At 45.0% G+C, this 26,653-nt stretch overlaps 2 protein-coding genes across 2 annotated transcripts in view; both read left to right on the top strand.

Moving 5' to 3' along the window:
- LOC118775594 (glypican-3-like) overlaps positions 1 to 11,322 on the top strand; it is a 74,353-nt gene extending 63,031 nt beyond the window's left edge. Inside the window, exon 8 of the mRNA XM_036525581.1 lies at positions 10,121 to 11,322. Coding sequence (XP_036381474.1) covers positions 10,121 to 10,311 — 191 coding nt within the window. The 3' untranslated portion in view covers positions 10,312 to 11,322. The remainder of the gene's footprint in view (positions 1 to 10,120) is intronic.
- Positions 11,323 to 19,292: 7,970 nt separating this feature from the next.
- The window catches only part of LOC118775156 (glypican-4-like), a 30,517-nt gene continuing 23,156 nt past the window's right edge, over positions 19,293 to 26,653 (top strand). The window contains exon 1 of the mRNA XM_036524907.1: positions 19,293 to 20,080. Coding sequence (XP_036380800.1) covers positions 19,924 to 20,080 — 157 coding nt within the window. The 5' untranslated portion in view covers positions 19,293 to 19,923. The remainder of the gene's footprint in view (positions 20,081 to 26,653) is intronic.

The raw sequence follows: 26,653 nt of genomic DNA, 5'->3' as shown, positions 1-26,653 counted from the left end.
CATTTTGTGTGCTTCAAACGGGTTATGACTGTAGTGTTCCTCTGAAATGTCTGGACGCAGATCCTCTCTTCTTCTTTTGCGTGACTCTGCTGGGAGCAGACCAAAGTGGTGATTTGGCATGTTGACTTTGACAGGGTGGGGGACCAGAGGACTGTCAGATGGGGTGTTTGTCATCGTTTCCATTTAGGGCGTGCGTTTGTATTGCTGGATATGTTGTAGTGATGTTTGTACACTTAGAGTGAAAGAAACAGAGATGGTGAAAAGTTAACAAAGAAGCTAATGGAAGCCCTGGCGCTTCAAGAGATGGAGGAGATATCCCCTCCCATGAAGCCAATAAAAAGGAGGCCCAAGAGGAACCGACCCCACCCCCCTTTCCAAGTAATACCCAGGGGTGACAGAGGACATAGCTACGAGGCGCAGACAGGACACTGGCCAGACTCAGGCACCCCACTCTCAGAGCTGTCAGCTGCTTGCATGTTCTAAGTGAGCAGGAATGACCGAGTGATTCGTTTGTTCTCGACCGAGATTCCAGAACTATCCTCCTCCCATCCTTGCCTCTGTGAGCTCCGTGGAATTCCCCAGCAGAGACTTCAGGGGAAAGATCAGTCTTGTAGCTCTCAGGAGCTCCTCCAGGACAGGGGCTGAGCTGTCCATATGCCTGGCCTTCTCAGATGCAGCCATCTGCTGCCTGCTCTCTCGGCTGCATGACCTTTTTACCGCTGCCTTCTTCGGTACGCCTCCACAAATTCTGAAGAATACTAACCATACTACGGTCGTTAACAACACACTGGCCATTAGCAATGTGTTTGGGCCTTAATGTGAAGTGGGTCTAGAAGGGTTAAACTTGAAAAACTTGAAATGTCTGGTGTTTGTTCTGTGTCTCTCACATCTGATATATATTAGTATTAACATCTGATATACATTAGTATTAAATAAAAGTACTTTTTTTATTTATGCTTGTTTCCCAATTTTTGGAATCACTAGTTGGACATTAGGCTCGTCTCATGACTACAAGCTCTGTGCTCATGCAGAACACAGCGAATGCAATCCTCCGATATAGTCACAGGCATACAATAGCTGTCTCAGAACACAAGTGCCGCAGTGCACCTGGAGAGTGATCACCAACAGAGGAGAGGCACATCTCCCAGGCATCGTCTGAGTGATTCATATGGTGCCGAAAGCGATGTGTGAAAGTGGCTCAGAAGGCCCACCCTACCCTGTTGGAAAGAAGTGCACTGTGTTCTGCTATTCGTCACTGATGAATGACACAGCTCAGACTTGAAGTCTTTATGACTCAGTAGGACTCATGGACACATGGAATGAGCACCTTAGTTGCCTAGAGCCCCCTAGGCCCAGCATTATCTGTGTGCAATAACCAGTGGTTATTGAAGAGTCATTTTGCTTTGTGCGTGCGTGCGTGCGTGCGTGTGTGCATGTGTCCAAGATATACGCATAACCATGGCTGTGGATGTGTTTTGTGTGAGTGCATGTGCACGTGTGTGTCTGTATTCATTCATGTGTATGGAAATGTGTACGTGTTTTCATGAGATCATAAAATGTGAGCGTGTTGGCAGTGTGTAACTCTACACACTTTGAACTGTAGGGCAGGTATTCTCAAAGACGCACCTGGCAGTGCTGTTCGCGTCACTCGTCACTCAGAAGAGACAATGCACCTGCACCATCCTACCTGTACGCCCGTCACCTCTCTCATGTCAAAGACCCACTTCTCTTTCTTCTCCTTCCTCTCTTGGCTCTGTAAGGAGGAATGTGTATGTGTGTGTGAGGGAGAGAGTGACTGAGTGAGTGTGCATATGAGTGTGTATGTATGTGCGTGTGCACACATGTGAGTGTGTGTGTGCGTGAGTGTGCGTATGTGTGCACATGCGCTTGTGAACGTGTGTGTGTATCCGTGCACGAGTGTGTGCATATGTGTGTGTCTTTGTGTGTAGGCGGGAGAAAGGGGACTGAAAGCACTTCGGTGGAAGTGTAGCGTGTGTTCTGGTTGTGGGCCCGCAGGGTTCTCAGCCTTGCCCTCCTCTCTCTGGCCTTTTTTATGTTCTCAACATGTGCGCGGTTATTTTCCAGTGTGTTTTGCACTGTTACTGTTAGCGTGGAGGCTTTTTGGAGGCACCTCAGCCTTTTATCAGTACAAGGGGTTAGCAAAATACAAAGTGGAAAAATGCCTGTAATGTGAAACACGCAGCGCGGCGAGAGAGAGAGGCGGGGCGGGGCCGCGCACAGGTTCGCTCCAGATCGACCGAGATAGGAGGTCAGGAGGGAGCCGGGGAGGATGAGAGGATAGGGGTGGGGGCGGAGGGAGAGGGAGAGGGCGAAAGAAAGACAGAAAGAAAGAGGACGAAGGATCGGGTGAGATGGAGGAAGGGGGGAAAGAAAAAGTGAGAAGTGTTGATTGGGATTCCATTATTTATATGCTTTGGCAATGCACACCCTGTGCTAGTCACGGCAGCAAAGCCGATTTGAATTGCATTGAAGAGGGCGGCGAAGAGAAGGGGTGTGAGACGGGGGCCGAACAGAGGGTGAGAAGGTGAGGGATGGTTGGGGGGGTGGGGAAGTGACACATTTACCCTCTCGCACGCCCACCTCCTCAAAAAAACATTTCAAGCAACCCAAAACATGCTGTAGAATTTTGAGCTCAGAATTGACCAATGGCTTGCCAGGACCCAGCACTCTAATAAGCCTCAGGCTTGACCTTTGACAGAGCCGGCTTTACCTCACAGTCGTAGGCTATAGTAGTGGATAAACATCAAAGCGAAGAGCAAATACCTGTCTTGGGTATGAGACAGAGTAAAGAGAGAGGGGTGAAAGGTCACAGCACACAGGCATGCACAGAGCAGGATACATATGTCTGAGTGCATAGTATAAATTGAAACATGTAGCACAAGGGCATATACAGTGCTCCCTCTCTGTAGTTCCACTTAGCAGCAGCTGGTTCCTGTAAGCGAATGTGAAACATTCGAGTCACACAGACCTTTGCCATCCTTCGCTGAAGATCTCTGTGGCTGAAATGTTAACCAGCTTGTACCAACGCAGTGACAGTGACATTTGCAAGGGGCAGCGCGCGGGTCTTCTTAGCCTATTCGTCTTAGCCTATTTCTCTTCTCAAGCACCTGCAAAAATCTTGCAAGCAAATGTCTACCAAATGTCTACCTGATAGCTGTTGCTTCATAACGTTTCCCTCCATATTGGCTGGTGTGCTTTTGATCTGTCACAGCGTGCTGTTGTGAGAAAGGTTAATGACACTGTGCAGGGGGGTCGGAACAGGGCACGCGGGAGGATTTCAAACGGCTGGCAGATGTGACAGCAGAGCCATACAGAGGACACACATAAACGTTATTATTAGTGTCATTTAGCAGACACTCTTATCCAGAGCGAATTACATGTTTTACAACTTTACATGTTGCCCATTTATACAGCTGGATATTTGCTGAGGCAATTCTGGGTTAAGTACCTTGCCCTTTTCGTTTACCAGCCCTGCATCGTACCACTACTCCACACTGCTGCCCCATGACAGAGAGACTCTGGACCATCACCATCTTGATCCAAGATGCTTGTTGTTTTAACATTTCACACCGCATAGGACATTCTTGACAGGTGTATCAAAATAAAGTGTCTCAAATATCTTCAAAAATAAATTATCTTTCCCAAGAGCCTGTTCGGCGGTAATTACACAGAATGTAAATGCAACGTAGATGCGATGATTGAAGTTAGGAGGCTGTGCGTGTGTGCATATCTGTGTATGTGGACATGACTGTGCACACGACTGTGTGCATGTGTGCATGCCTGTCTATGTGTTAATGTGTACATGTGTTCGTGTCTGTTCTCAGATGAGAAAGGGTGCTCTTCACGTCTTAGGTGTCATGGCGGTAGGTATAGCCATGTCACAGTGGCACAATGGCGGTGGGTATAGTTGCAGCGCAGTGGAGGGTGGGAGGGGTAAAGGGGAACAGGAGTGGAGTCCCTCAGGTGAGGTCTCACTGACCAAGCTCTACTCCGGATATCTATACAGCCATCTCTTCATTTGGGAGAGCAGAAACCTGACAAGCCAGCAAATAAAAATGGACCAGATGTGAACTTTTCTCCTCTCCCAGAAGCAACGGCACCAGCTCCAGCTCATCTGCAAATAATCGCAACCGGGATACTGGGAAAACTGGGGTGACAACAACCCATGGGCAGACAGAGGGATGGACTGTACAGCGGCGTTTTACACCGCCGCTCCTCAGGCTCGTAAACAACCATTTCGGTCAAACTGCCCGCTTGCCTCTCTCCACCCCGTGCCCCTCACAAAAAATAATGAAACTCACCACCAGCTGTGTCAACAGCATCAGGGCGGGTGCGCTCCTCCACAGGAGGGAGGGTGGAAACACATCCCAAATATCTGATGAGTCGGCTCGATCGGTTGGACCTGAACATAGATCCTCCGTCCCAGGTTGGCCCTGTACAGTAGTTCTACTGTAGTTTAGAGGAAACAGCTCTGCGATGCGTTGCTCTGGTAGCTGGAGTGGACCGAACATCCTGCTTTGACACCTGGCCTGTTACCATTGTATAACATTACTTTACATTATTGGCATATAGCAGACGCTCTTATCCAGAGCAACTTACAAATGTTACAGTTTTTTTACATTTTGCTCATTTATACAGCATTTACATTTATACTTTACTGAGACAATTGTGGGTTAAGTACATTGTCCAAGGGTACAACAGCAGCACCCCAGGGGGGAATCGACCCAGCAGCCTTTCAGTTACAAGTCCCTCTCCTTACTACTATGCTACACTGCCACCTCAGCGGCATGGCATTCAGTATGCCATCCTATGCCCTTATGGTTGTACGCTGACGTGTGACTGTGTGTTGACAACGCCAGGCCTCGGGATGTAGTGGCTTCCATGCGCACGTCGTCCATCGGCTCTCCTTACTGCCTGAGACCGGAGTCCTGTCGTGTGAGGCAGCGCCACGCGGTTCGCATGGACAGAGGGCCCGGTGCTTCCACAGCGCGACCCGTCGGGCTGCCCTTCCCGCCCCGTTAGGGCGGGGGTCAGAGCCGGCCCGGGCGCGCACGCCGTGGCGCGCGGGGGTCACAGCTGGCCCGGTGTCCCTCTGCGGCCGGCCCCGATCCTGCCTCCCCTCACCCTCCCGCCCCCTGGAATCAGCTGGAGTCCGTCCATTGTTCCGTCTCTCCCGGAATCCTCCCCGCCCGCGACCTCTGTCAACCCCCCGTACGCCGAGGCGCTGTTAACTGGGAGATTTATGGCCCTTTTTTCGTCCCTGTCACCCCACCCTAACGTGGCCCCGGCCCAGACCAATAACCTTAACATAATCAGTTCTTTGTCAGCTCTAATTTGTTCTTGTTGCGCCCCTAACAGTGCTCAGAGTTTCGTCTTATCGAGGCACTCCTGACTAATTCCCTGTGAGTTTGTCTTCCCTGAGAATTTATTGCTCTCTGTCTGTTTCTCTCTCTTTGTCCTCCATTGTCTCCCTCTCTCTTGGCTCTCCTGTTCGTGCGGTTTTTCCCTCACAAAGTTGATTGCAGTAGAAAGTCAACAGGCCATAAAGGTTGTCACTGAATGTGAAGTGCAAGGAGGGTATTGTGTGATTCTTATTCTTGTCATTACATGACACAAGTCATAAACAAACAACACACACAAACAGAAACACACACACGTATTCACACCATTGGCCATGCTAGTAAAGTGCTGACTTGCATTTGACTCAGTCATGACTCCATTGAGTCATTGAGTGTTCTGTGTAATGAGCTGATACAAATAAATCAACACATCAGATGCACACTGAAGACTTGTACATGCTGCATTATACCGGGAGACACACATACGCATGAAAAAACTGCCTGGAGCAGAGAGAAATTACATATCACGAACACACTGACAGACGGGGAAGGACAGACACCATGATACACGCACACACACACAATGAAATCTTCTGCGTGCAAGATCTAAATGATGCCGACAGGCATACTTCAAAAGCAAATCCATAAGTAAAAATTTTATTCCGGTTAGGTTTCAGATGAAATGTCACGCTTTTCAATGACGTGCTGTCTGGCACTGAACACACTCACTGAACTTACAGGAGGCTGAAGAGGAATAGCTCTCATTGTTTTAAGGCTTCCTGCCATCTGTCCCTTTCACTTGAGTTCAGAGTGCATTTTGTTAAATGGCGTGATACAATGACCTGAACTGTTACCAAATTCCTCTCTGAACGTTGCAATAATAACAAGGGTCACAATAACTTTGCTAATCGCACAAAAATTTGAAAGCGAATGAGATTCCAAGAGATTTTCTGTCCTGTCTCGGTCCTCCACCGTCTCTCCCCCTCTCTCTCTCATTCCTGTTCTCGCTCGGTGTCAGAGATCTCCCGGCAGTGGAATAACAGTGTGTGTTGAGGAGGTGTGGAGAGCAGTGTCACTCACAAAGCTGCACTGTTCCTGCATCTCGGCCTCCTCTGGGCGGCACGTTTATCTTGGCCATGGGGCTCTCCGGCTCCCAGCATGCCCCTGTAATTTGGACACGGGCGTGGAGTCTTACTCCGGCCCTGCTTGTCTCCCTGCAGCAGCCTCCTCAGTGCACACGCACCGCTTGGTGCTCATCGGCTCACCCCCCAGCTCAGCAGGCATGCTCTTCATGTGCATAACAAGGCAGCAAAGGTGTGGTCCAGTCACGTTAACAGTGGTGCAACAGGACGCTGTAACCAGCAGTGTGGATCCCATTCAACCTGCCGGATATCAGAAGCTAGTTACATGTAATGTATCGGTGTAATGGAAGAGTGTTATTGTTACCCCTGGACAATACCTGAATGTAAATCCTCAGGCCAAAATATTTTGAGTATGTGATTTTTTTTGTTATTATTTCAAATGCCAAAAGAAGATTGCTAACTCCTGCAACCTCCTGCAATTTATTTTGATGTCTTCCTCCCCCGGACGCTTTAATTTCAAGGTACATTCCTCTTGACTATGGGATAAGTTATTGAGAATAAGTCTTGGCACCACCCCCTTCAGTGGTGTGGCTGCTATCCTAACCATTTCCCATGTTTTAGTAAGCCGCACCTGTCTTTGGTCCTGAATGCATGTGCACCTTGCTCCTTTTGCATGTGTTTGTTTGTGTGCCTGCGGATGAGTTTGTGGGCGTGCGTGTGTGTGCATGTGTGAGCCAGTGGTTGTTTGTGTGTGGGTGGGTGTGTGTAGTGCGGTGCAGCATAGTATAGAATAGGGTTAGCTGGCAAGTTAGAGTGTGATGAAAAGGAGTAGGAATTCCCATGCCGATCATATTAATAAAAAGGGGTAATGCAAGTCAACATCAACATCTTTATGTTTCAGTGCATGTTCTGGCAACTTGTCTTCCCCAGTAACACCCAATTCTCCTTAGCGTCTTTCTCTCTCTCTCTCTCTCTCACTCACACACACACACACACACACACACATACACAGGTGTTTCTCACTGAGGGGAAGGAGTCTGTTTGCAGTCTTCAGCTTGAGCTGAATATTGAGAGAGGCCTTCACAACCAGGCCTCTCTCAGAGAGCATGAGAAATGCAAGCCTTTTCAGCCAGAGAACATTGCTGAGAGCGTATGTGTCTGTGTGCTCTATTTCCTTAAGGGGTTTTGTCTCAGTGTTAGTACTTCAGGACATTTGGAATGCATTTGTACTCCCTGATTAACACGCAGTCACACAGCTCACTCACCACATTCATACACTGCTCTCATACAAAGACCACACAATGAACTCTCACACACCTTTCTTTCACCCACTCACACAGAAACACATGCGCGCGCACACACACGCACACACACACACACATACACACCGCTGCGCTGTCTGTAAAAGCTGTATCGCGTTGCACCTCGGCTTTAATTGGTGCAGGAATACAGTGCACTGCTGTCACAATGACAAATAATCCTTTCAGGGCTGAGAGAACGTCAAACCCCTGCCTTGTTAGAGGGGAGAGGAAAAGAAAAAGAGAAGTTAATTGTCCTCTGGCCTGTATTCAACTTCTGCCGTAACTGCAAAGAAATGTTGAAGAGGTTTAAGCAATCGGAGGTTTGTTTATTTGCCTCCCTTCCTCTGTTTTAAACTCTGCCTGCTCGAACGGGCCCACTGGGTTGGCAGGGACCCCTTGGGGATCTTCTCCCCCCCAGCTCTTTCCTGTACTGAGCCCAGTTCTGGGTTGGTACCGACTTAAGATTCTGACAGAGAATTAATCAAACCCTCAACCCCCCCCCTTACTAATCACATGTTCAGATTGGCAGTTTCCTCCCTGTGAGGTAGTTTTACCAGGAGCCCTCAGAGTGGTGAGAACCCTGCCAGCAGACCCATGTGTTTAAAACATATGTTGTGTGGGTCGTTGGGTGTTAGAAATTTCAGTTGTGTGACTGAATTTCCATATGTCACACACAAGTGTTCCGGGCTGCTTGGTTTGAATGAGCTCCACCCCAGTGCCTGATGCTCATCGAGGGGAATGGGACAGCAGACACCCTTTGCCACTGCTGTGGGCAGACACACTCCCATAAACTGCAGAGCAAAAACCAGTTCATAACAGAAGCAGGGAGGGGCAATCGGTTTGCCTTCCTATGCCCACTTTTCATGGTTTCTGCTTAAATTCCAATTGTGACCATGTTAGCACCATAGCTGACCCTGATATTTTTGGCTGTTTTTTGGCCATTGTTGTTAGTGTTGTTTCCACTGATTTTGCAGATATTTTTAATGTGTTGTTGATGTGTGCTGTTGGTGTTGTGACTGTTGTCAGATTGGTTTCTGTCACTGTTCATGCTATTGGCATAGCTGCTGTTGTGACTCTTGTCTGTACTGATGCTGTGGTTGTTGCTGTTTTGGAAGTTTATGTTGTGGCTGTTACCAATGCTGATGTTGTAGCTATTGAAGCTGTATTTACTGCGGCTGTCATTACGGCTGCTGTCGGATTTTTTTCTGTATATCTTGATGCTGTAACTGTTTTCGCCGCTGCCAGTGTTGATCCCCTGGCAGTTGTTGCTGCAGTTGTAGTTGTGTCTGTTGCTCCGCGCTCATTGCCGAGCGTTGGGACAGCTATGTGAGAAATGCAGTGCCGCTGTGTGGCAGGGGACAAGTGTGTGTCTGCAGGGAGTGCCCCCCCCCCCCCCGAGTCAGAGCCTCACAGCAGAGGTGCCTCCTAAGCTGGCCCGAAGGGGGGACAAATCCACACATAGCTGACGTGCCACGATGTCAGCGTTTTATCACGGGTATTTATTGCCCTTTCCCATAACTGAAAAGTTCAGCGCTTCAATCTTACCGTGAGCCCTTTCCAGGAAGGTGCACCGAGCACAAATACAAAAACAGATGGGGAAACGCATGGACATAAATTAAGGAATAATAAGCGTTTCTACAGTGCGATCAGAGAATGGAAGGCAGGAAAATAGCACTGCCAAGCAGAACTATGCGAGGGCTGAGAGAAAGGAAAAGATGGCGGCCTGACGCTGTACAGACTATGTGAGAAATGCAGTGCCGCTGTGTGGCAGGGGACAAGTGTGTGTCTGCAGGGAGTGCCCCCCCCCACACACAGAGCAGTGATGGTAGGGGGTGAAGGGTGCAGTGTTGAAGATCAGGGATTGGAGGTGTTGATTTAGAGTCCTGGGGCAGGCCCTAGCCACAAAAGGGTGAAAGTTTATCTGTTGTGGCTCACCCTATCTGAAATATGGTAATGAGGACCAGGGTGAAATGGCTCTTCCCCTGACCCTCTCGAGCCGTGAGCTGGCACAGGGGGTTGTCTATGGATTTGGAGAGAACGTTCTTCCAAACCCAGTGGGCGTGAAGTGTTGTATGTCACGTGTCGGTATCCTGTAATCTGTATTGTGTCCCGTTACACATGTACCGAAACGCTGGGAATGAGATCAGCTCCATGTTGCCAATGTGACAGATGTGCGCGCTGGAGGACGCAGAGAGAATGACGTTGTTTATTCTTCCCTCTTCCTCTCCCCCTCTCTTTCCCCCTTCCTCCTCTCTCTCCGTCTCCCGACCCCCTTCTCCCAATTTCCATCCCATCTCTCCTCCAGCATGTTCATAATTATCTCTTTCTCCCTTTTTTCCCTCTTGTTTGACTCTGTCTTTGCTTCTCTTGGTCTCAGATCTGGCTGACAGCTTGGCACTGGACGACCTCACCTTCAATGAGCAGCTGCTGACCCCTAGGCTGGTGACAGACACCGACGGAGGGCCATCGGTGACAGGGGCCGCTGGGGGCCTGTGGAACACTGGCAGAGCTCCCCCAGGACCCGCACTCCTAATTCTCGTCCTCCTAACCCTGCTTGGACCCCACTGACCATCCCAGCTAAATCCGTACCCCTATTACTTTTCCATGCTTCCCTCTGAATTCTTGACACAACTTCAAATTCCAGGGTGCCACAAATTGGTAACTAGCGTCTCACAGGGCAGTCTGAAAACAGTTTGCAAAACGCCTTTTATGAATCCTGTGAAATAAAATGGTGCACTGGTGGACTACCTGCTGTTTTAATACTGTCTCTACGTCTGTCCCTCTCCTGAATTGCTCATACTGGATACGGGACACAGTAATCAGTCACCCTAGGCCAGCCAAGGCCCAGCTTGTAAATGCACCACTTCCCTTACCCCTTCTCCCCACAGCCTTTCTAAGTGCTGTCAGATTTGTCATCATCCTCTCTTTACAGGAGGCGCCCATCTCTCTTGGCATTTGGAAAGTGAATGCTGGTAAAAACATGGTTTTACACAGCAATGGAACTCCTGCCTGACGTTTACTACTGACTAAGTGATTGTGAACACGACCGACATTCACTGGAGCTCCCACTGATCTCTCATCTCGTCAGTTTCCAGGCTTTCTGAACCTCTGCCGTGTTTTTGCCCTGACCCAAGACTCTCAGAGGAAGATTGTGCTGAGGAGTAGCCTGAAATCAGTTCTGAAATGTCTTGAGGGATATCTAATTTGAATGTTTTTTTTTGGTCTTTTTTGGACAGGATGGACATTGTGCCAAGCCATCACCATCATGAACCTGGCTAAGATTAGAGGTGGAATTTTATTGTGATTGTGGTTACTGTAGTGTGTACTTATAACAATGAAAGTCAAACATTTTTCCAGCCTAAGGAAGAATTTTTTTGTATTGAATCGAGGAATCTTTCTATAAAAAAACAAGCATTTTCTGAAGTAATGTACATTTATTGCCCTGTTGTATTTTATGATTGACAGCCTGACATGACCAATAGGGAGCATGTGCATGCAGAAGTGTGTTTTAGACATGCTCATTGAAAACAAGGGAGTTTGATGTATGAAAGTGTTATGATTCTCTGTGTAAACTCAACCCTTCCCACTGATTTCACCCACTTTTGCCATCAACCAGAATTCAAGAGAATTTCACTGGGACATTGAGGGGAAAAATGGAATAAACAGCGCTGGGATTAAGATAGGCACTTTGTAACATTGTTTTTGCCATCTTAACTGGAATAGCAAATATTATAACCCTGATGATGAAAACGTTTTGTTCTACCAATTGATCAGTAGCAGTTAGGAGACTAAAGGCAGGAACTAGCCATTTTTCTTAGGTTGAGGTACTTTACTTGAAGTGGGTCTTATGAAGTTGTATTTGTAATTTGAAATGCCTTTAAGTAAAGGTCATAACTATTCACATAAGCACATATACATTATGAATGGCTTATAACAGACATAAGGCTTTGAAATATGTAATTTTAAGCATTATGACACTAGTAACATAATTTCATATGAATAAACTGTTTATGTATTGTTATTATAATGTTTATGATGGGTTATGCAGTACTTGCTTTCAACATGTATACAATGACTAAATTAAACTGAAAAAAATACCCTACAAAAGGTTCGCGGAAGCTTTTAACTAATGCTCTAAATTAAGTCATATAAAGATAAACAAGCAGCCATCTGTCATTTTACAGATGAAATGTTAGCTACCAATGACAAGTGGCAAACTTTGGGGTTACTTAAAAAAACTGCTATTTAATGTCATGTTGCCTCATTTATATACAAACCCAGACAGTACCTGAAAGGGTGTTCTTTTCTCATCTTCAGAAGAATATTCTGAAGTCAAATTTTATAGAAATCTTATTTCAACTGCCCTGAGTAATTCTATCTATGACTTTGTACAGGCTATTTTTATACATTTTGTATATATTTGCCTTAAGTACTGCAATACAAACCCTGCGGCGTATTTAACTGGATAAACCAAAGCTACCGAAATAATTGCATATCCGTTCAAAATGTGTGATCTTCAATGGAGTCTGTCCTTATGGTGTTGTTGGTGTTCCATAAGACCTACTTCAAGTAAGGTGTTGTCTTCAACAAATATAGCTATCTAACTGATTTGAAAATGACAAATGAAGCTCATGTAAAATCCTGATAGGAGACCGAAAATGCCAAATAATTACAATTGGAGCAATTAACAAATAAGCACAAGTAGTTTTGTGGCTCATTCCAAGGAAAAGGTACAGTGAAATTTATTCAACTTCCTGACATATTTCAGAGAATCGTGAATTGTAGGTGTCATCTGCACTGGCCTGCACTGATTGTGTGAAGATGTACAGTCAGCATAAAGTTTTTAATCATATTCACATCAGTATTGTAAAAAAAAATCTTTGTTTTCATAGTGCTGTTCTGAAGTGGAAAGTGTCATTGTGAATCATTAATGGATCACAGACCAAAAGGTAGCATTACTGGTTTTTTTACCTAAAGGCTACGGTAGTCCTTGAATTTCAGCACCTTATTAAGCAATCAGTTTCATCCTCTTGAGGGCCATTATGATTTCTGAATCCCGAGCATTATGGCGCCATAATAATTCAATCCAATGAGAGTGTTTCCACTCTCAAAGGTGACAAGCAAAGTGTTGCTCTACAGTGTTCATTTCAACTCCGCTGATTGCACTCAAAGGATCCCTTCAGATTACCATTATCAGACTACTGTGACTACTGTGATATGTTCTGAGCTGTAGGTATCAGGTTGTCTCTAGTCAATGTATCAAGAACTTCCCTTCTGTAAGATATTCTCACGGAATTTAATAAACCAGTACTGAAGAATAAATAAAAACAGGTGTCCATGTTCTAAAAACAGAAGGAAAAATAAAGACAAATTTTGGATTGTGTGGGTCTCTATGTGTTCACAGACTGATGTTGGTATGGGGCACAAAGTCCCAGCTTATGTATGACCAGAGCAAGACTCTCCCTGACTTCCTGGCCATGTGATTTGGAGTGAGAATGTTGATCAGCTCTGGCTATTTCAGACATTTAAGACAAGAGTCATTACAGTCATTGGAGAGGATTACAGAATCAGTGAGCATTCTTTTGGACTGAGGGGCTCAGTGGTTTGGGCTGTTCTTTTTCATCAAGACTGGCAATTCACTGGAGTAGTTACCATCCTATTAGAGTGCCAGATGCACTCGAGAGGATAGGAAGTATATATCTCTACCATATATGTGGCTATGTACACTCCAGAGATCAGCTTTGATGTACTAATCTTCACACTTCATCAAAAAACATGTTTAGGTCAATCTTCCTTTCATGGCCTGCAAATAACATCTAATGGTGATATTTGGGAGGGCAAAATAGTTTGGTACACATCAACGTTATCTCCATTAGAGGTCAGTTTAACCATGTAATTTAAAACATTAGCTGAGCCAAACCAAGTATTTGAGTATCTATTTTTGAGCAGCTCTTTGAATTTCCTGCAGATTTGCAGTTGGTGTGATTAACCTTTAGGTTCATGTTTGGCATGAGTCACTTCATTTTTTATAATGGGTACTAGTAAAAGTGCTGCCTGTGCTGTTTCTGCTGATGAAGTCACACCCTCTTGCTTTCTAACTGTTTGCAGTTAGTAGACTAACACACTACCTGTGGAATTGATTAGGCAGCCCCAAATTATGTCCACTCACAACCGACTTGCATAGGAAGCAGGGGTGGATTTTATTAGCTGACTGTGTTGGCCCAATCTGTACAGGCCTGACTCAGTACCCACTCCCACCAGAGGAGGGCAGTCTTGGGGAATGAGCAGTCAGTGAGATGGACCTAGACCCCCACTGACCACATGTACTCATCAACCCCTCCAGCTGGCCAGGGTGGCAGTCACACACTCATCCCTATGGCTGTTCATTAAGAGTAATTTTCATGTACTCACACCCAACGTTTTCTGTCCCTATCCAGCTTTCCCTCCTTTTATTTCTCATGGATATCCGTATGTAAATCATACAATCAATCTGTTTGGAACCTCCAGAAATGGTGTCACTCAACTTGGTTTCCACTCCTCCACCCCACGTGAAATCCCATCCAGCTGCCCGTCTCTTCCCAACAGGAGTGCAGCACATCCACACTGGAAAGAAGATTCTAGTTATTAGAGAACAGAGCAAACAGAGATCAGAGGAGGTTTGGATGTGCATAGTCTGTTGGACACACATTGCATCTTAATAGGGATAGAGAGAGAAGGCAAACACTCCTAATTAAATGTGAAGTTTGACTATCGTCTTATGTTAATATCCTGGTGATAGAGCTACCACTCAGAACGCTGAGATTAAGGAATTTAATTTGCACCATATTTTACCCCTTGAATTTATTATGGTGCCCATCCTTTTAAACCAGCAGGAATGAGCAGTGAATTACAGCCTGCAACTGTCTATTTGGAAACAGTTAATACACCACATAACTCTCTGAATGACTACTTTTCAAAATCCAAGTGAATGTATGTGTGATGTTATTTTTTTTGTTACAACTCTGACAGTATTTGCAGAATAGATGTAGAGGAGCCACTGGAGTCATGGTCATGGCATGGTCAAGGCATGGTCATGTTGATGTATTTTGGGGTCACACTGATGTAATGCACTTCAGGGTTAATAAAGCATAATGGCTTGCCAAAAGAATTTTTGAGACACACACACACATTCCCAAATCCTTTCCCAGTATTGATATAAAAAAGGGAGGTCAAAAATGAGGTCAGGTGTATTTAAAATGGGGAGTGGTTTTAGCTTTATATCAGCCAAGATATTGCTGATACACTCAATAATTACTTTGTGGGAACTTCACCAGTAAAAAGGTTACAGAAATCAAACACTGAATAAAGATACACAGGAAATATTAGATAACATTGACATAAGGAATTCTGGAGAGCTAGAAAAACTATAAGAACCTGAGTAAGCACTTGGTGAATTATATCCAACAGTCTGAAGAAAAACTTGGTGAGATAACCTACAAACCATGGACCATATTTGTTATGCAGTCTAGAAAGACTGGTGAAATTTGTCAAGACTGGAAACATGGAAATGTAGCTCCAGCATGTAAAGGGAATCACTCTGATCCAGGAAACAACCAGCCTGTTAGTTTGACATGAATCATGTGCAAAGTATTGGAATCCATTTTTAGGGATAAATTAGACTTATTCTTGGATGAAAGGGGCATTTTAGGGGATATCAAGGCAGTCATATTTAACAAAGCCTCTGGATTTTTTTGAGGATGTTACAAAACATTTTCACTCCAATGGGGCTTATGACATCATGTGTTTGGATTTTCAAAAAGCCTTGAATAAATTACTGTTTGAGAGATAATAAAATCTGTGGGACTTAACATCTATCTCCCAATGGATTCAAATTTGGCTTCAGCATGGAGTCTGAAGAGGAAAAATGAGAGGAATCAGGTTGGAACCACAGACTTTTCTAAATATATACAAATGTGATCTTCACAGATAAATAGTTAAATAGATGATACAAAACCCTGAGGAGGAGCAACCATTTAGAGAACTGGCAGGTATTAAATTGTATTATTTTATTAAATTTTCATGGGGCATACAAAAACTAACATGATAGTGGGATATAAAGTAAAATGTACAGAATAGAAGTCAAAGTAAGTTTGATATAGCTATACAACAACTTAGTTATGTCACATTTGAATACTATATTCAAGTTTTATCACCACACAGTAAAAAATAAGCCCTTGGGAAGATACAGAGAGGGGCAACAAGACTGGTACCTTATACAAATGACTTGCAATGATCAATCTCTTTGGTCTCTGTAAAAGGAGGCTCCGTATAGATATGGAGGAAGTATTTACATTTTTAAAAATAGAAATAATTAAGTGGAAGCTTTTATGAGGGCTATTTTAAGACAGTAACTTCTGTCAACATCACTAGCGGCACAAGTGGAAATTCATTAAACATAAACTTCACAATGACATTCACAAAGGATTATTAATGCAAGGAACATCTTGTCAGGATTAGAGGTAGAGACAAAGTCCCTAGGATTGTTCAAGGCAAAACTGTACTGTGATAGTTTCAGTGTAGTTGTGGTAATTTTAATGCATCATTTGTTTATTATTTGGAAACGTATTTATTTAAACTAATTATTGCTTTATATGTTGCATTACAAGTTTAATTGATTTTAATGCATGAGAAGTTGCACAGAATCACAATATGTTGTGTTAAATATATGCAAAATAATGAGTCAAGATAGGCTGAAAGGCCTTTTACTGTTGTCGCAAAGTTGATATGTTATTGTGGCCTTTTATCCTGATACACTGATATGCACCCGTGTATACAGTCACGCTTGTAGTGCTGACTTTCTGGCCAAAAAGGGAATATCCTCTGATGCGCCACCAGTCATAATTTATGACGCCCTAATGAAAGTGACACCAGCCCACTCATTTACATGGACCCAGAGTCACTGCACTCTGAATGTCCCTGAGGAGTTTCCCATTGGTTCCTGGCTTTCAGAGCCAGAGTAGCAGAGAATAGATGGGACAAGCTGTGGAATGTTATGATACAATGGAGAGAGTGTCATTTCCCTGAGTGCACTCACAAAACAACACAGGCTACTCACATGCGCCCACAAACACTGGCTTATTTCATAGTTGGATACAGGTTTAAATGTCTTCAAATCTGTCAATTCAGGCAGAAGGGTAAAGGAATAGATGTGAATACATGCTTAAATTTGGCAATGCATATAGTCACATGAAAGCAGGAGATTAATGATTTAGTTAACTCATTCTTCTCTTTACCCAGGAGAGAGTACACTGATACCTGCATTCATTGAAACCTGAAGACAAGCTTTGCGTGCTTGACTTTCATCCAGATAAACGGTATCCTTGTGTGTTGTCAGCATTGTACAGTGAATAAACACTGTGCCACAAATGTAAATGTAGATGCATCTTCAGTTTTGCAGTCAGAAAGCCAATCTTTTTTATTGCATCAAGTAATTTTGGCCATCCTGGGCTCTGGGTTGATTAACTGTGAAAAGAATAATTTTGAGAAATGTGGCCAAACCACACACTGATGCATCAAAATAAAACCATTCACTTAACTACTATGTATTTTGAATGCCTTTGTCCAAATCTTATTAACTCTGAGTCAAGGCTCTTACAGCAAGGCAAATTGACGCTAAAGTGACATTTTGGACCAGATTAGCATTATGTGAGGGGAACCCACTTCCCTTCATAATAAGGAAATAAATTGCAGAAATGATCAGTCCCAGATATTATACTTAAGTTTATTACATCCGACTGTGTCTTTCTTAGATGCAGGGGGAAGAAAGACATTTATATGGAGGGGAAGGGGGAGTTTTTGCGTATGCGTGGGGAAAAAATAATTGTTCACTGCTGTGTCAGAGTGATCTGTCTCCCCTCCCTCTGTTCTGAGGTTTTCCGATGTGGGTTTTGAGTCAGTGCCCGAAACAAACAGTGACCGAGCAATGAACAAACAGATGCAGCTATGGATTGTGACTGACATTTACTGTCTCTTTTGTGTACGTCTCGGACTTGTGATGTAGACAAGGTACTGACCTCTTGATCTTCTCCGCTCTCCCCCCTTCTTTCACCCTGCTCCTGGCTCCTCCGTAAGTGGTCAACTCCAAACATGATAAGAAAAAAAAACAACTGATCTTTAAGATTACGTTTATGTTGGACCCAATACAACTGAACAAGCAATTTTTACCGCAGACGTTTGGATGTGCTCAGCAAAAGTAGATGGCAGGCAGTTTACTCCTCGTAAGATGTCAATAATAATACAATTTCTTTAAAAAAAAATGTAATATCCTTGCATGCCTCTCATGCCCCTTCCTCATTCCAATCCCGCCCACCACTGCCACCAATACCACCATAACTCGCACTAGTTTATACACACATCTCTTGCTAGAACAGAGATGGTGTACTCTCTGCCTCCTCCTGACAGATTGGCTCTTTAATTACAATGTGCCTGGTTGTGCGGCTGTCCTCATAAGCCTCTATCCCGAGGCCAGTGGCTGTGCTGCGATGCTAAGCTGTCATCCTCGAATGAGATATTAAAATCCTGTGTGCTGCATGCGGGCATAGCTGGGCTTGGTGTCAGTTCTCTCCCCTGGGTCCTTTACAGACAACCGTGCAGCTTCCCTCTTATTGTGCTCTCGACATTCAACACAGGGCATACAGCACACACGCGCACACTCAACTTTTTGTGGCTTAAGGTGCTGTGTTTGTTTTTGTTCAGTGCTTCAAGGCTTCCTTCTTCCAGGGCAGAAGATGTAGGGTGTCACTCATTGAGTGTGTGTGACTAGTTCAACGGATTTGTTTTTTTTTCTGGACGTCATGCGAAGACTTTTCCTTTTAACGGATATGTCTAAACTTGTGTATGTTGTGTCTGTGGTAATGGTTCCAGTCTGAATGTTTGAATTATGTGTGTGTGTGTGTGTCTGAGAGAAACACACAGAGGGAGATGGAGAGAGAGAGGGCAACAGAGAGAGAACACGTACCATTGGTTCTTGTTGACAGTTGTGGGGACAGCCATAGTCCAGCCATGTAATGATCAGTGGATCAGGGATCATTCATTTACATCCTGTATAATTTATTGACATAACATTATATGTATACATATGAAGATACATTATTTGTTTCCAGCCAACTTGGTGTCATGCACATAACGGAATACACGTTTGTCAGCGAACATCTGAAAATATCCAGTGTTTGATTTAAAACAATTGAAGGCTACAAATCCATCCATGGTTCTATACCTTATAAGCTATTTATAAATCACAAAATTCCAGTTTAAATGGCCACTGTGTCTGGCGTAGAGGGCAGACGTCGGGAAAAAAAATCAACCGGGCAGGCATACTTTAACCCCCTTCCCCCCCGTTCCAGACGTATCAATAGTCCACGTCAGGTATTGCGCGCGACCGGTTCTTTGTCCAGAAACCCGGAGCGTGATCGCGCAAAGCTGGCTGTCTGCCTAGACCTCGCCGCGCGTACAGCCTCTGGACTGCAGCACACGGCGTCCACGGTCCCAATATACTGACTGAACTGCCGGAGGCGACAGAAACTTTTTACCAATTATCTCATTTCTTTTTTTCCGTCACTGTTGTCACAGCATAAACCGAGCTCGCCGTGGATGCTGGTTTACCCATGAAAACTGACACATTTAAAGTATCCTGTGAAGCGACTTTATTTTGAAAGGCAACGAAACGTTTTAAATAGATTACTCGTGTGCTTTCAGTACGTTGCAATCCAAAGATCTGCTGTTTGCTGTAAACTTCTCGGGAGGCTTGTGGAACGCTCAACGCCGAAAAACTAAAACAAGCAGGAGAAGAAAAGTTTACATTGAATACTTCAGAGGTTGTGCTGGTCCGGTTTATGATCTGTTTTAATGGGACATTCTTTTGACAATCCTTTGCACTAATTTAAGGAGGCCCTTGTAGAGCTGGCCCAAGTGCCGTGCACTTTCTAAAAATCCATTTGGCAAGCTAGACTTGCTTGCTCTCGGACTGTCCACCAGCACACTAGTTAGCCAGCTAGCTAAGTGCAAGACGAAAGTAGCATACAGCTCAAACAGTGCATGTGAAAAATCAAAGGAGGTGATTTGAAAGCCGGCATTTTTAATTAGCGGAGTTGCGTTTTGACTTTTTTTTTGCTTCGCTCCCAGTTTTTGGTTAAAACTATCATAATGAGGATGATAACAGTATCATCTGTAGTTTGCACGTTGGCCGTGTTTTTAGTCGCGGCACGAGCGGAGCCGAAATCGAAGAGCTGCAGTGAAGTAAGAGCAGCGTACAGTTCCAAAGGCTTTAACCTTAATGATGTTCCCCATGAAGGAGTGAATGGTGAGTGGCTACTTAAGGTTATTTACGTTTCTTCCGTCCATGAATCTGTTAACTTAATGTGCCTTTAAGCACGTTCCGCAATGCATTCAAATACCCCAATAAAAGTTAGCTCGGTCGCATTTCGGTAGAAATTCTTTGGTCTTTTAACTTTTAATCTCGCGTTATCTTAAATAACATTTGTAGTGCCATATGGTGGCAAAAGTAAAAACTTTAATTTAGTATTTAGCGCAGTGAATTGTCATACACGATATGCTTCTCATAAGTGGGAATGCACCCATTCAAGTTTATGCGTCGGATACATAGCTGGGTTTATTTCATACAGTTATCAAGTTTAACATGCTTTACTGAACTCTCTCTGTTCCCGGTCATTAATGAAAAATGAAGAGGCTGCGTCTACTTTGTCTTGTAAACTGTGTCAAGTCTTTCTTCGCTACCTTGAGAGGAGAAACTGGATTCCACGAAAAGCTTAATGTTTTCAGTACTTTGACCTCAAGGTTATACTGAAAGGTACAGTGCCCTAAGATCTGTTTCAGCTAACTACCGCTTGATGCAGCAGCATTCTGAAAGGTTTTGTACGGCTGAAACAACCGTACAACATACGGCAACGTACACCGGCAATTTGTCCGGCACATTTGTATACCCCACAGCATATAGCCTCGGGGATCTGTTTAAGAGTATTTTTCTCTGCCGTTAGCCAGCGCTATTTTTAGATTGGTTTGAGATGTGAGTGCATGCCTGCGTTGAGGGGGTCTTTATTGTGTAATTAGTGTAACTGAAAGACCTGGGTGAATTTCTTAACCTGTCTTTGTAGCCTGTAATGGTCATGTAAATTGTGTGGGAGATTTCGTCTTCACGGGGGCCTTTGGGGCTAGTACAGTGCCTCGGCTTTTTTGTTGTTAATTTTTGTTTTCAGACAGAAGTGAAGGGGGACTGTCCCCAGGGCGTGTTTTGTTGCCTATTGTTTTATGATGAATTGAAACTTTTGGGGTACCCTTAAAAATTTGCTGACCATTCAGCCAGTGAGGTGGGGGGAGATTTGAGGAAATTTCTTTGGAGTCTTTTTCTTTGAATGACACCCTTTTCCCACCCTTCTCCACACACCCGCCATACCTTTTTGGGAGGTATTAGTACATATGGATTTTGACTTAGAAAATCTGTATATTCAACCTGTGGACAATCAATCATAATCAGTTGTTTCATTGTAAACCCTTGGTCCAGTCCTGCCAAACCTTCTTTGCCCTACACACCTCAGTCTGCCTCCTGATTGAACTTTGTCTTCAACATGAAGTGTGGGTTATGCTATCATAATGTTGGCGTCCTCTCGTGTGAGCTGGTTTCAGTTTGCATGTGTGCAAAAACACAAAACCTCTTGTGTTGGCTGATTTATTCTAGTTTTTCTCTGCGGGCTGTGTGCCTAGGTTTTGGCGGTCTTAAGTTATTTCATTAATAAACCGGATACATTAAAAATAGGCGTAGGTGACTTATTGCATTTGAAAATTACACAGGATTGTAAATCTGTCTTGGGAGGAAATTTGTATAGCCTATTTGAAACCTTTGATTCTCTGGGTAGGTGGGCTAATCACTCAGAGTTGTAATTGGGCAGGTTTATAGTGACTACAAGGAATACAGAGGTCAATTATGATATCACTTTTGCTATTTGTAATTGATATAATACATGCCATTTATAAGGGTCTGCTGTTTGTGTCCGTAAGCTGTGCACAGCATACTCGTGTGGGCATTGTGACATGGCAGAGGTTGGTTTTGACGAGCGATCGATACTGGTGTTACTTTGTGAAGCCACTTCATTTGGGGGCAGCCTACATATTACAATACAACTCGATTATCTTGTGTGTAGGCCAAAGGATGCATCTTTGCATTACGACCCTATATTTGTCACTTTTTAATAGTGGTCTGCAGCTGTAGAAGTGGTTATTTTGTAGTGAAAGGGACATACAGGCACTTTTCCTTGTGTCACACGTGCCTGACCTAGCACAAAAGCTATCCATGTGCTCCTGGTTCTGTACACGCCTAACCTCTCCATTGTCAGTGTGGGAGACTGAGATAATTGATCGAGGGAAAGCGGCAATGTCTACAGTCAGGGCATGGGGGGCGGGCTGAGGAGTGCTCTTCAAAAAAAAAAAAAAAAAAACACAGAACAAAAAAAATCCCAGCTATAGGAAGACAATTTTTTTCCAGTTGCTAGGGAGAGAACCGCACGGCACGGAAACCTAATTGAGCTGGCAGCGGCCCGCTCACCCTGGCTCTCATAGTTGGCGCTCATCACCTGGTAGTCAAAACATTTATTCTCTGAGTTGTAATGAAGTTAAAATCGGAATTCTGTTCTGAATCAATCCCAGTGCATTGGCGACTTAGCGCAAAGCAGATGTTTGGTCATAATAGCACTTTGCTTTCGCCAGTTTTTTTTTTTCCCTCCTTGGTGATTAATCAACAATGGCATGGTTATTTATGTGCAGCGGAGAATTTTCACATGGCGCGTTACCAGCAAAAAGCAAACGTCTGCGCCATCAAAACGGCGTCGCGGAAGAAATGCCGCATTTATTTAGATGTCTTCCCCTCTTAGCGTTTTTGGCCCAAATCAGAAGCCGGGGGCATGCCACGCATTGCAGACACAGCCACAACCACGGTTTCAGACCAACAGTGTCTTTGTTTTAGCTTGCAGCATAGATAACAGTCTTCATGATGTCTTAACTACGGTGCACTCAGGTCTGCTGGGATGCTGTAAGAATCCTTCTATGGGGCCTTTTAGGACATATCTGCTTGCCGCAGCAGTGGTGTTCAGGTAGACTACAACTTTATACTTGTAATGCCATGAAACATGGAAACAAACCATTTTAAAAACTGTAAAGGTTGCATGCTGATGAAGGGGGGCAGAGACTGTTGAACCACCAGCAGCATTCCCTCCTTTTTTTCCGCTTATTTAATCAGTTCTTCTTTTGGTCCGTCAGTAAGGGACACATGATGGATGCCACTGGCCTTTTCATGGAGGTTTTCACCTACGAAAGATGTTTTTTTTTTTTTCTTCCAAAAGGGGTCTTTTTAAAAGAGCCACAAGATTCTGTCACCAAAATCTTCCAAGGGCCAGCTTGTGTTTGCGTGCTTACTGTCACACACGGGTCCTGTGCATGCGGTATGGAGTTCTAGGTGTGTGGAACTCAACCGAGCTCACATCTCCAGCCCTGCAGGAGGGAGAGGAACACGCCGCCTGCCTCTTTGCGAAATCTGGTTGACGATTTATTTATAAGCCGTCCAGCCTTTCGTGTTGTTAGCTTGCTGCTTAGTGGCAGAGCACCAGTACCTCAGCACGCAGACAAAAAAAGGGGAGGGTAACGCAGAGCAGACCAGGATCTGTCCTGTCAACAGCCGCTCTCCCGGAGGCCCTGGCCGTGTTTGTGATGCCAACTTCCAGTTTGCACAGAATCTGTTTCGGTTTACACCGACAGCCCAGCTGGAAATCACAGCACAGGTAGGGTCAAGGGATGATTTAAAGACGGTAAAGGATTTTTTTTCCTGCTCTTCCTGAAGGGTCCTCTGGTTAATTTGCAAAATTACTTTATTTTTTAGAGGAGAATGATTAACTCGAGTGGTCTGGAAAGGTTTCTCGAAGCCAGGGGATGTGTCATGGCCCTCCTCGGAATTTCAGCGTCAGCCCCGCGTGCTGTTTTTGGAGACCTTGGCGAATAACAGTCTCTGTCGGCGCGATGACGTTTGTATGATTAGATAAGCGGGGAGAAACTGGGACATGGCATGTCTAGCCCTTGATAAATTATAGCAGATCCTTGTATGCTTTTCCTTGCCTTTTTATTTAGAATCTGTAATTACTTAGTAATCAACTTATCTGGTTGAGAGAGTTTGTATAATGTCACATGGATTATGAAGGGCTTTGCTTTGCATTTGTGCTGGAGGTCTTCATGACAAATGCAGACAAGACTTGCGCTGTGCAGGTAGCCCACACCTTAAAAAAAAGCCTAATCCCGGTCTCTTGTGTCGCAAGCCGTGACAATTCTAAATTTGACATTCCAAAGCCCGCTTGAAATGATTTGAAAACATCCATCAAGGTATTTGCCCAAACAGAAGTTGTTATGGTTACCAAGGGGCCTGGTCCTGTGCAGATGGATTTGGCCTTAACGTTTCAAAAGTAATTAGCCTAAAGTGCGAGTGTTTTGTTAAGTGCACGTTATTTTCGGTTTATTTCAGTTTGAAGCCGAGCCAGAAGTAGAGGCCGTAATGTGCCGTGCAGGAGAATTGAATGTGCTCCAGAGTGGATTTCTGCGTGTAGGCTAATTCCTTATTATTCCTTATTATTTTTGAAAAATGCTGGTCCACGTACATATGAACAACAGTGATGTGAAAGTTCATATGTGAATGCTTTTCTCCCTGAATCCTGTTATTCAGGATGAGGGGTTCTTAAAATATTGATGGACTAAAGACAATCACAAAATGTTCGGTTGAGTTGCTGATTATGATTTCACCGCACTGCTGGTCAGCACAACAGGTCAGGCCACACTCCAGTCTGACACCACTGTGACTCGGAATCTACCTCAGTCACATTAATTGATTTTAATGTTGATGTTGGTTTAACTAAGACTGTTAGGAACTGGAGGCATTCATAATCCAGGCTCTGTGTAGGCTTGTCTCTCTGGAAGTTTGCCATGCAGTGCGGTTTCCGTCATATGACTTGTACGGTTGGGATTCTGTAACGTTTGACGTGGCTGTGCTCTGTGAATCACAGGGGCTGGGAGTGTGTGTGCTCTGACAGTGACTGGTGTGGCAGGATCCTTGTAGCGCCTGGCCTGTCTCTGCTCTGCCTGGTGGTGGGGGGTGGTGGTGGGGGTGGGTGGCTGGGAGGTTGGGAGGTTGTGGGTTATATCGGCTGCTGTTTTCTCGGGCTCATCCAGGAGCACCGCGTTTGGCTTTGTTGCAACCCCCGGTCCCTGTCCTGGCCACATGCTCCACGCAGCCCACCTCCCCTGACCCGTTTCGTTGTAGGTATTTTTCATGTGTTCAACCCACCAATAAAGGTAAAAATCCGACCCGCTCCCTCTCTCTAATCAGAGCACATATTTCTGTGCCCTCTCTCTCTCTCTCCCATCCCTCGCCTCAGCGCTCCTCTCCCCCCCCTTGCCATAAGCGACTGACCAGTGGGGGGTGGATGCAGTTTGTGGGAACAATGGTGCTCCTGCCTCCCTCCCCACCGCATTCCAGAGGGGACCACCAGGACCCACACACAGGGAGCGGGGGGAAACAACAACGCATAGAGAGAAAGAGAGGGGGGATTTGACTGACGGGGGAAGGAGGAGCGCAGAGCCAGATTTAGCAAGTTACCAGGAGACGCGGTGACTCCCTGAGGCGAGCTGGTGGCGCGGACTCGCCGGGCGCTCCAGTGGCGCTCCTCAGAGCCGGACAGCGTGCGTGGTGGCTCGCACCCACGTTAGTGCACACATACAGGCCTGTGCTCACTTTCCGGTGGTGTGAAAACGTTTTGGTAACATCGATCGAGGGTGTGTTACAAAGCTCAGGTTTGTTTAGTTGTGTTAAAAAAAGCGTCTTTTATAAGAGAGCTGGGAGAAATCTGACTCGGAAGGAGTAGCTTTCAGCACCTGTAACTCGATGGAAACCACCGCCGATGTTCCTTTTTGACGCTTCCTTGGAGCCGTTAAGCCAGTGTCTAACTCCCTGACAGCCCATCTCTGGTCAGCTGAAGTCCTTCTCCCCTTGCTGTAGACAGCAGTCTGTCTGATATGCTTTTGTGGGGTGAAAGGGCCTTGTCGCACCTAACTTGTTCCGGCTGTCATTTTCCATACTTTCCATACTCTACGTACTCCATACCCGCTTCTTCATACTTTCCCTATATTTTTTAGATATTCCCTGTATACCTTGCCTTATATATTTATCACACTACCCTCTAGCTCTCCCACTCACTCTGCCACCCCTCTGTCTTCTCTTCACATTTTCTTTGCGTGGGAACAGTTCCAGAGGATCTTTGAATGAAAACAGCTTTCTGGTGTTGGCACATGCTTCTTTCAGAAGCTACGCCAGCACGCTTTAGCGATCAGTGGCGTTAGGCTCACGCTTAGGAGGGTCCGCAGGCGCTACGGATGCTATTGTGCAGCTGATGCCCACTCTCTACCCACCTTGTCCCTTTGGGAACGAATCATGGGGTAGGATGTGGGATCCATTGTCTTCTGCAGTTGTGTGCAGCAATGTGGGGGTTGTGTGGACGCTCCAGGACTGAAATCCAAAAAGACAGCAGGGATGTCACAGAAGATGATGATGGTGGTGGCCGTGGTTGAGGAGGTGGGCATGATGACCCCTGCTGGAGCCTTGATGTGTAATGTGTAATGGATGGTCTTGGGAGCCAGAATCAGAGAGTTACCTGTGAGTCCAGGCTTGATCTTCAGTGTGGGTTTTGGTCCAGGCAAGTAGCAAATTACTCCTGGCCCCCTCTTAAGCATTGCTGCTGTGCTTTTCAACACGGTTCCCTAATTTTGTTTTGATGTTTTAATCATACCCCTGTCATGTGCGGTTAGACTAAATACATTCTTTTCAGTTTTA

This window comes from Megalops cyprinoides, chromosome 3, assembly GCF_013368585.1.
Source record: "Megalops cyprinoides isolate fMegCyp1 chromosome 3, fMegCyp1.pri, whole genome shotgun sequence".
NCBI lineage: Eukaryota > Metazoa > Chordata > Actinopteri > Elopiformes > Megalopidae > Megalops > Megalops cyprinoides.
This window is presented reverse-complemented; position numbering and strand designations above follow the sequence as displayed.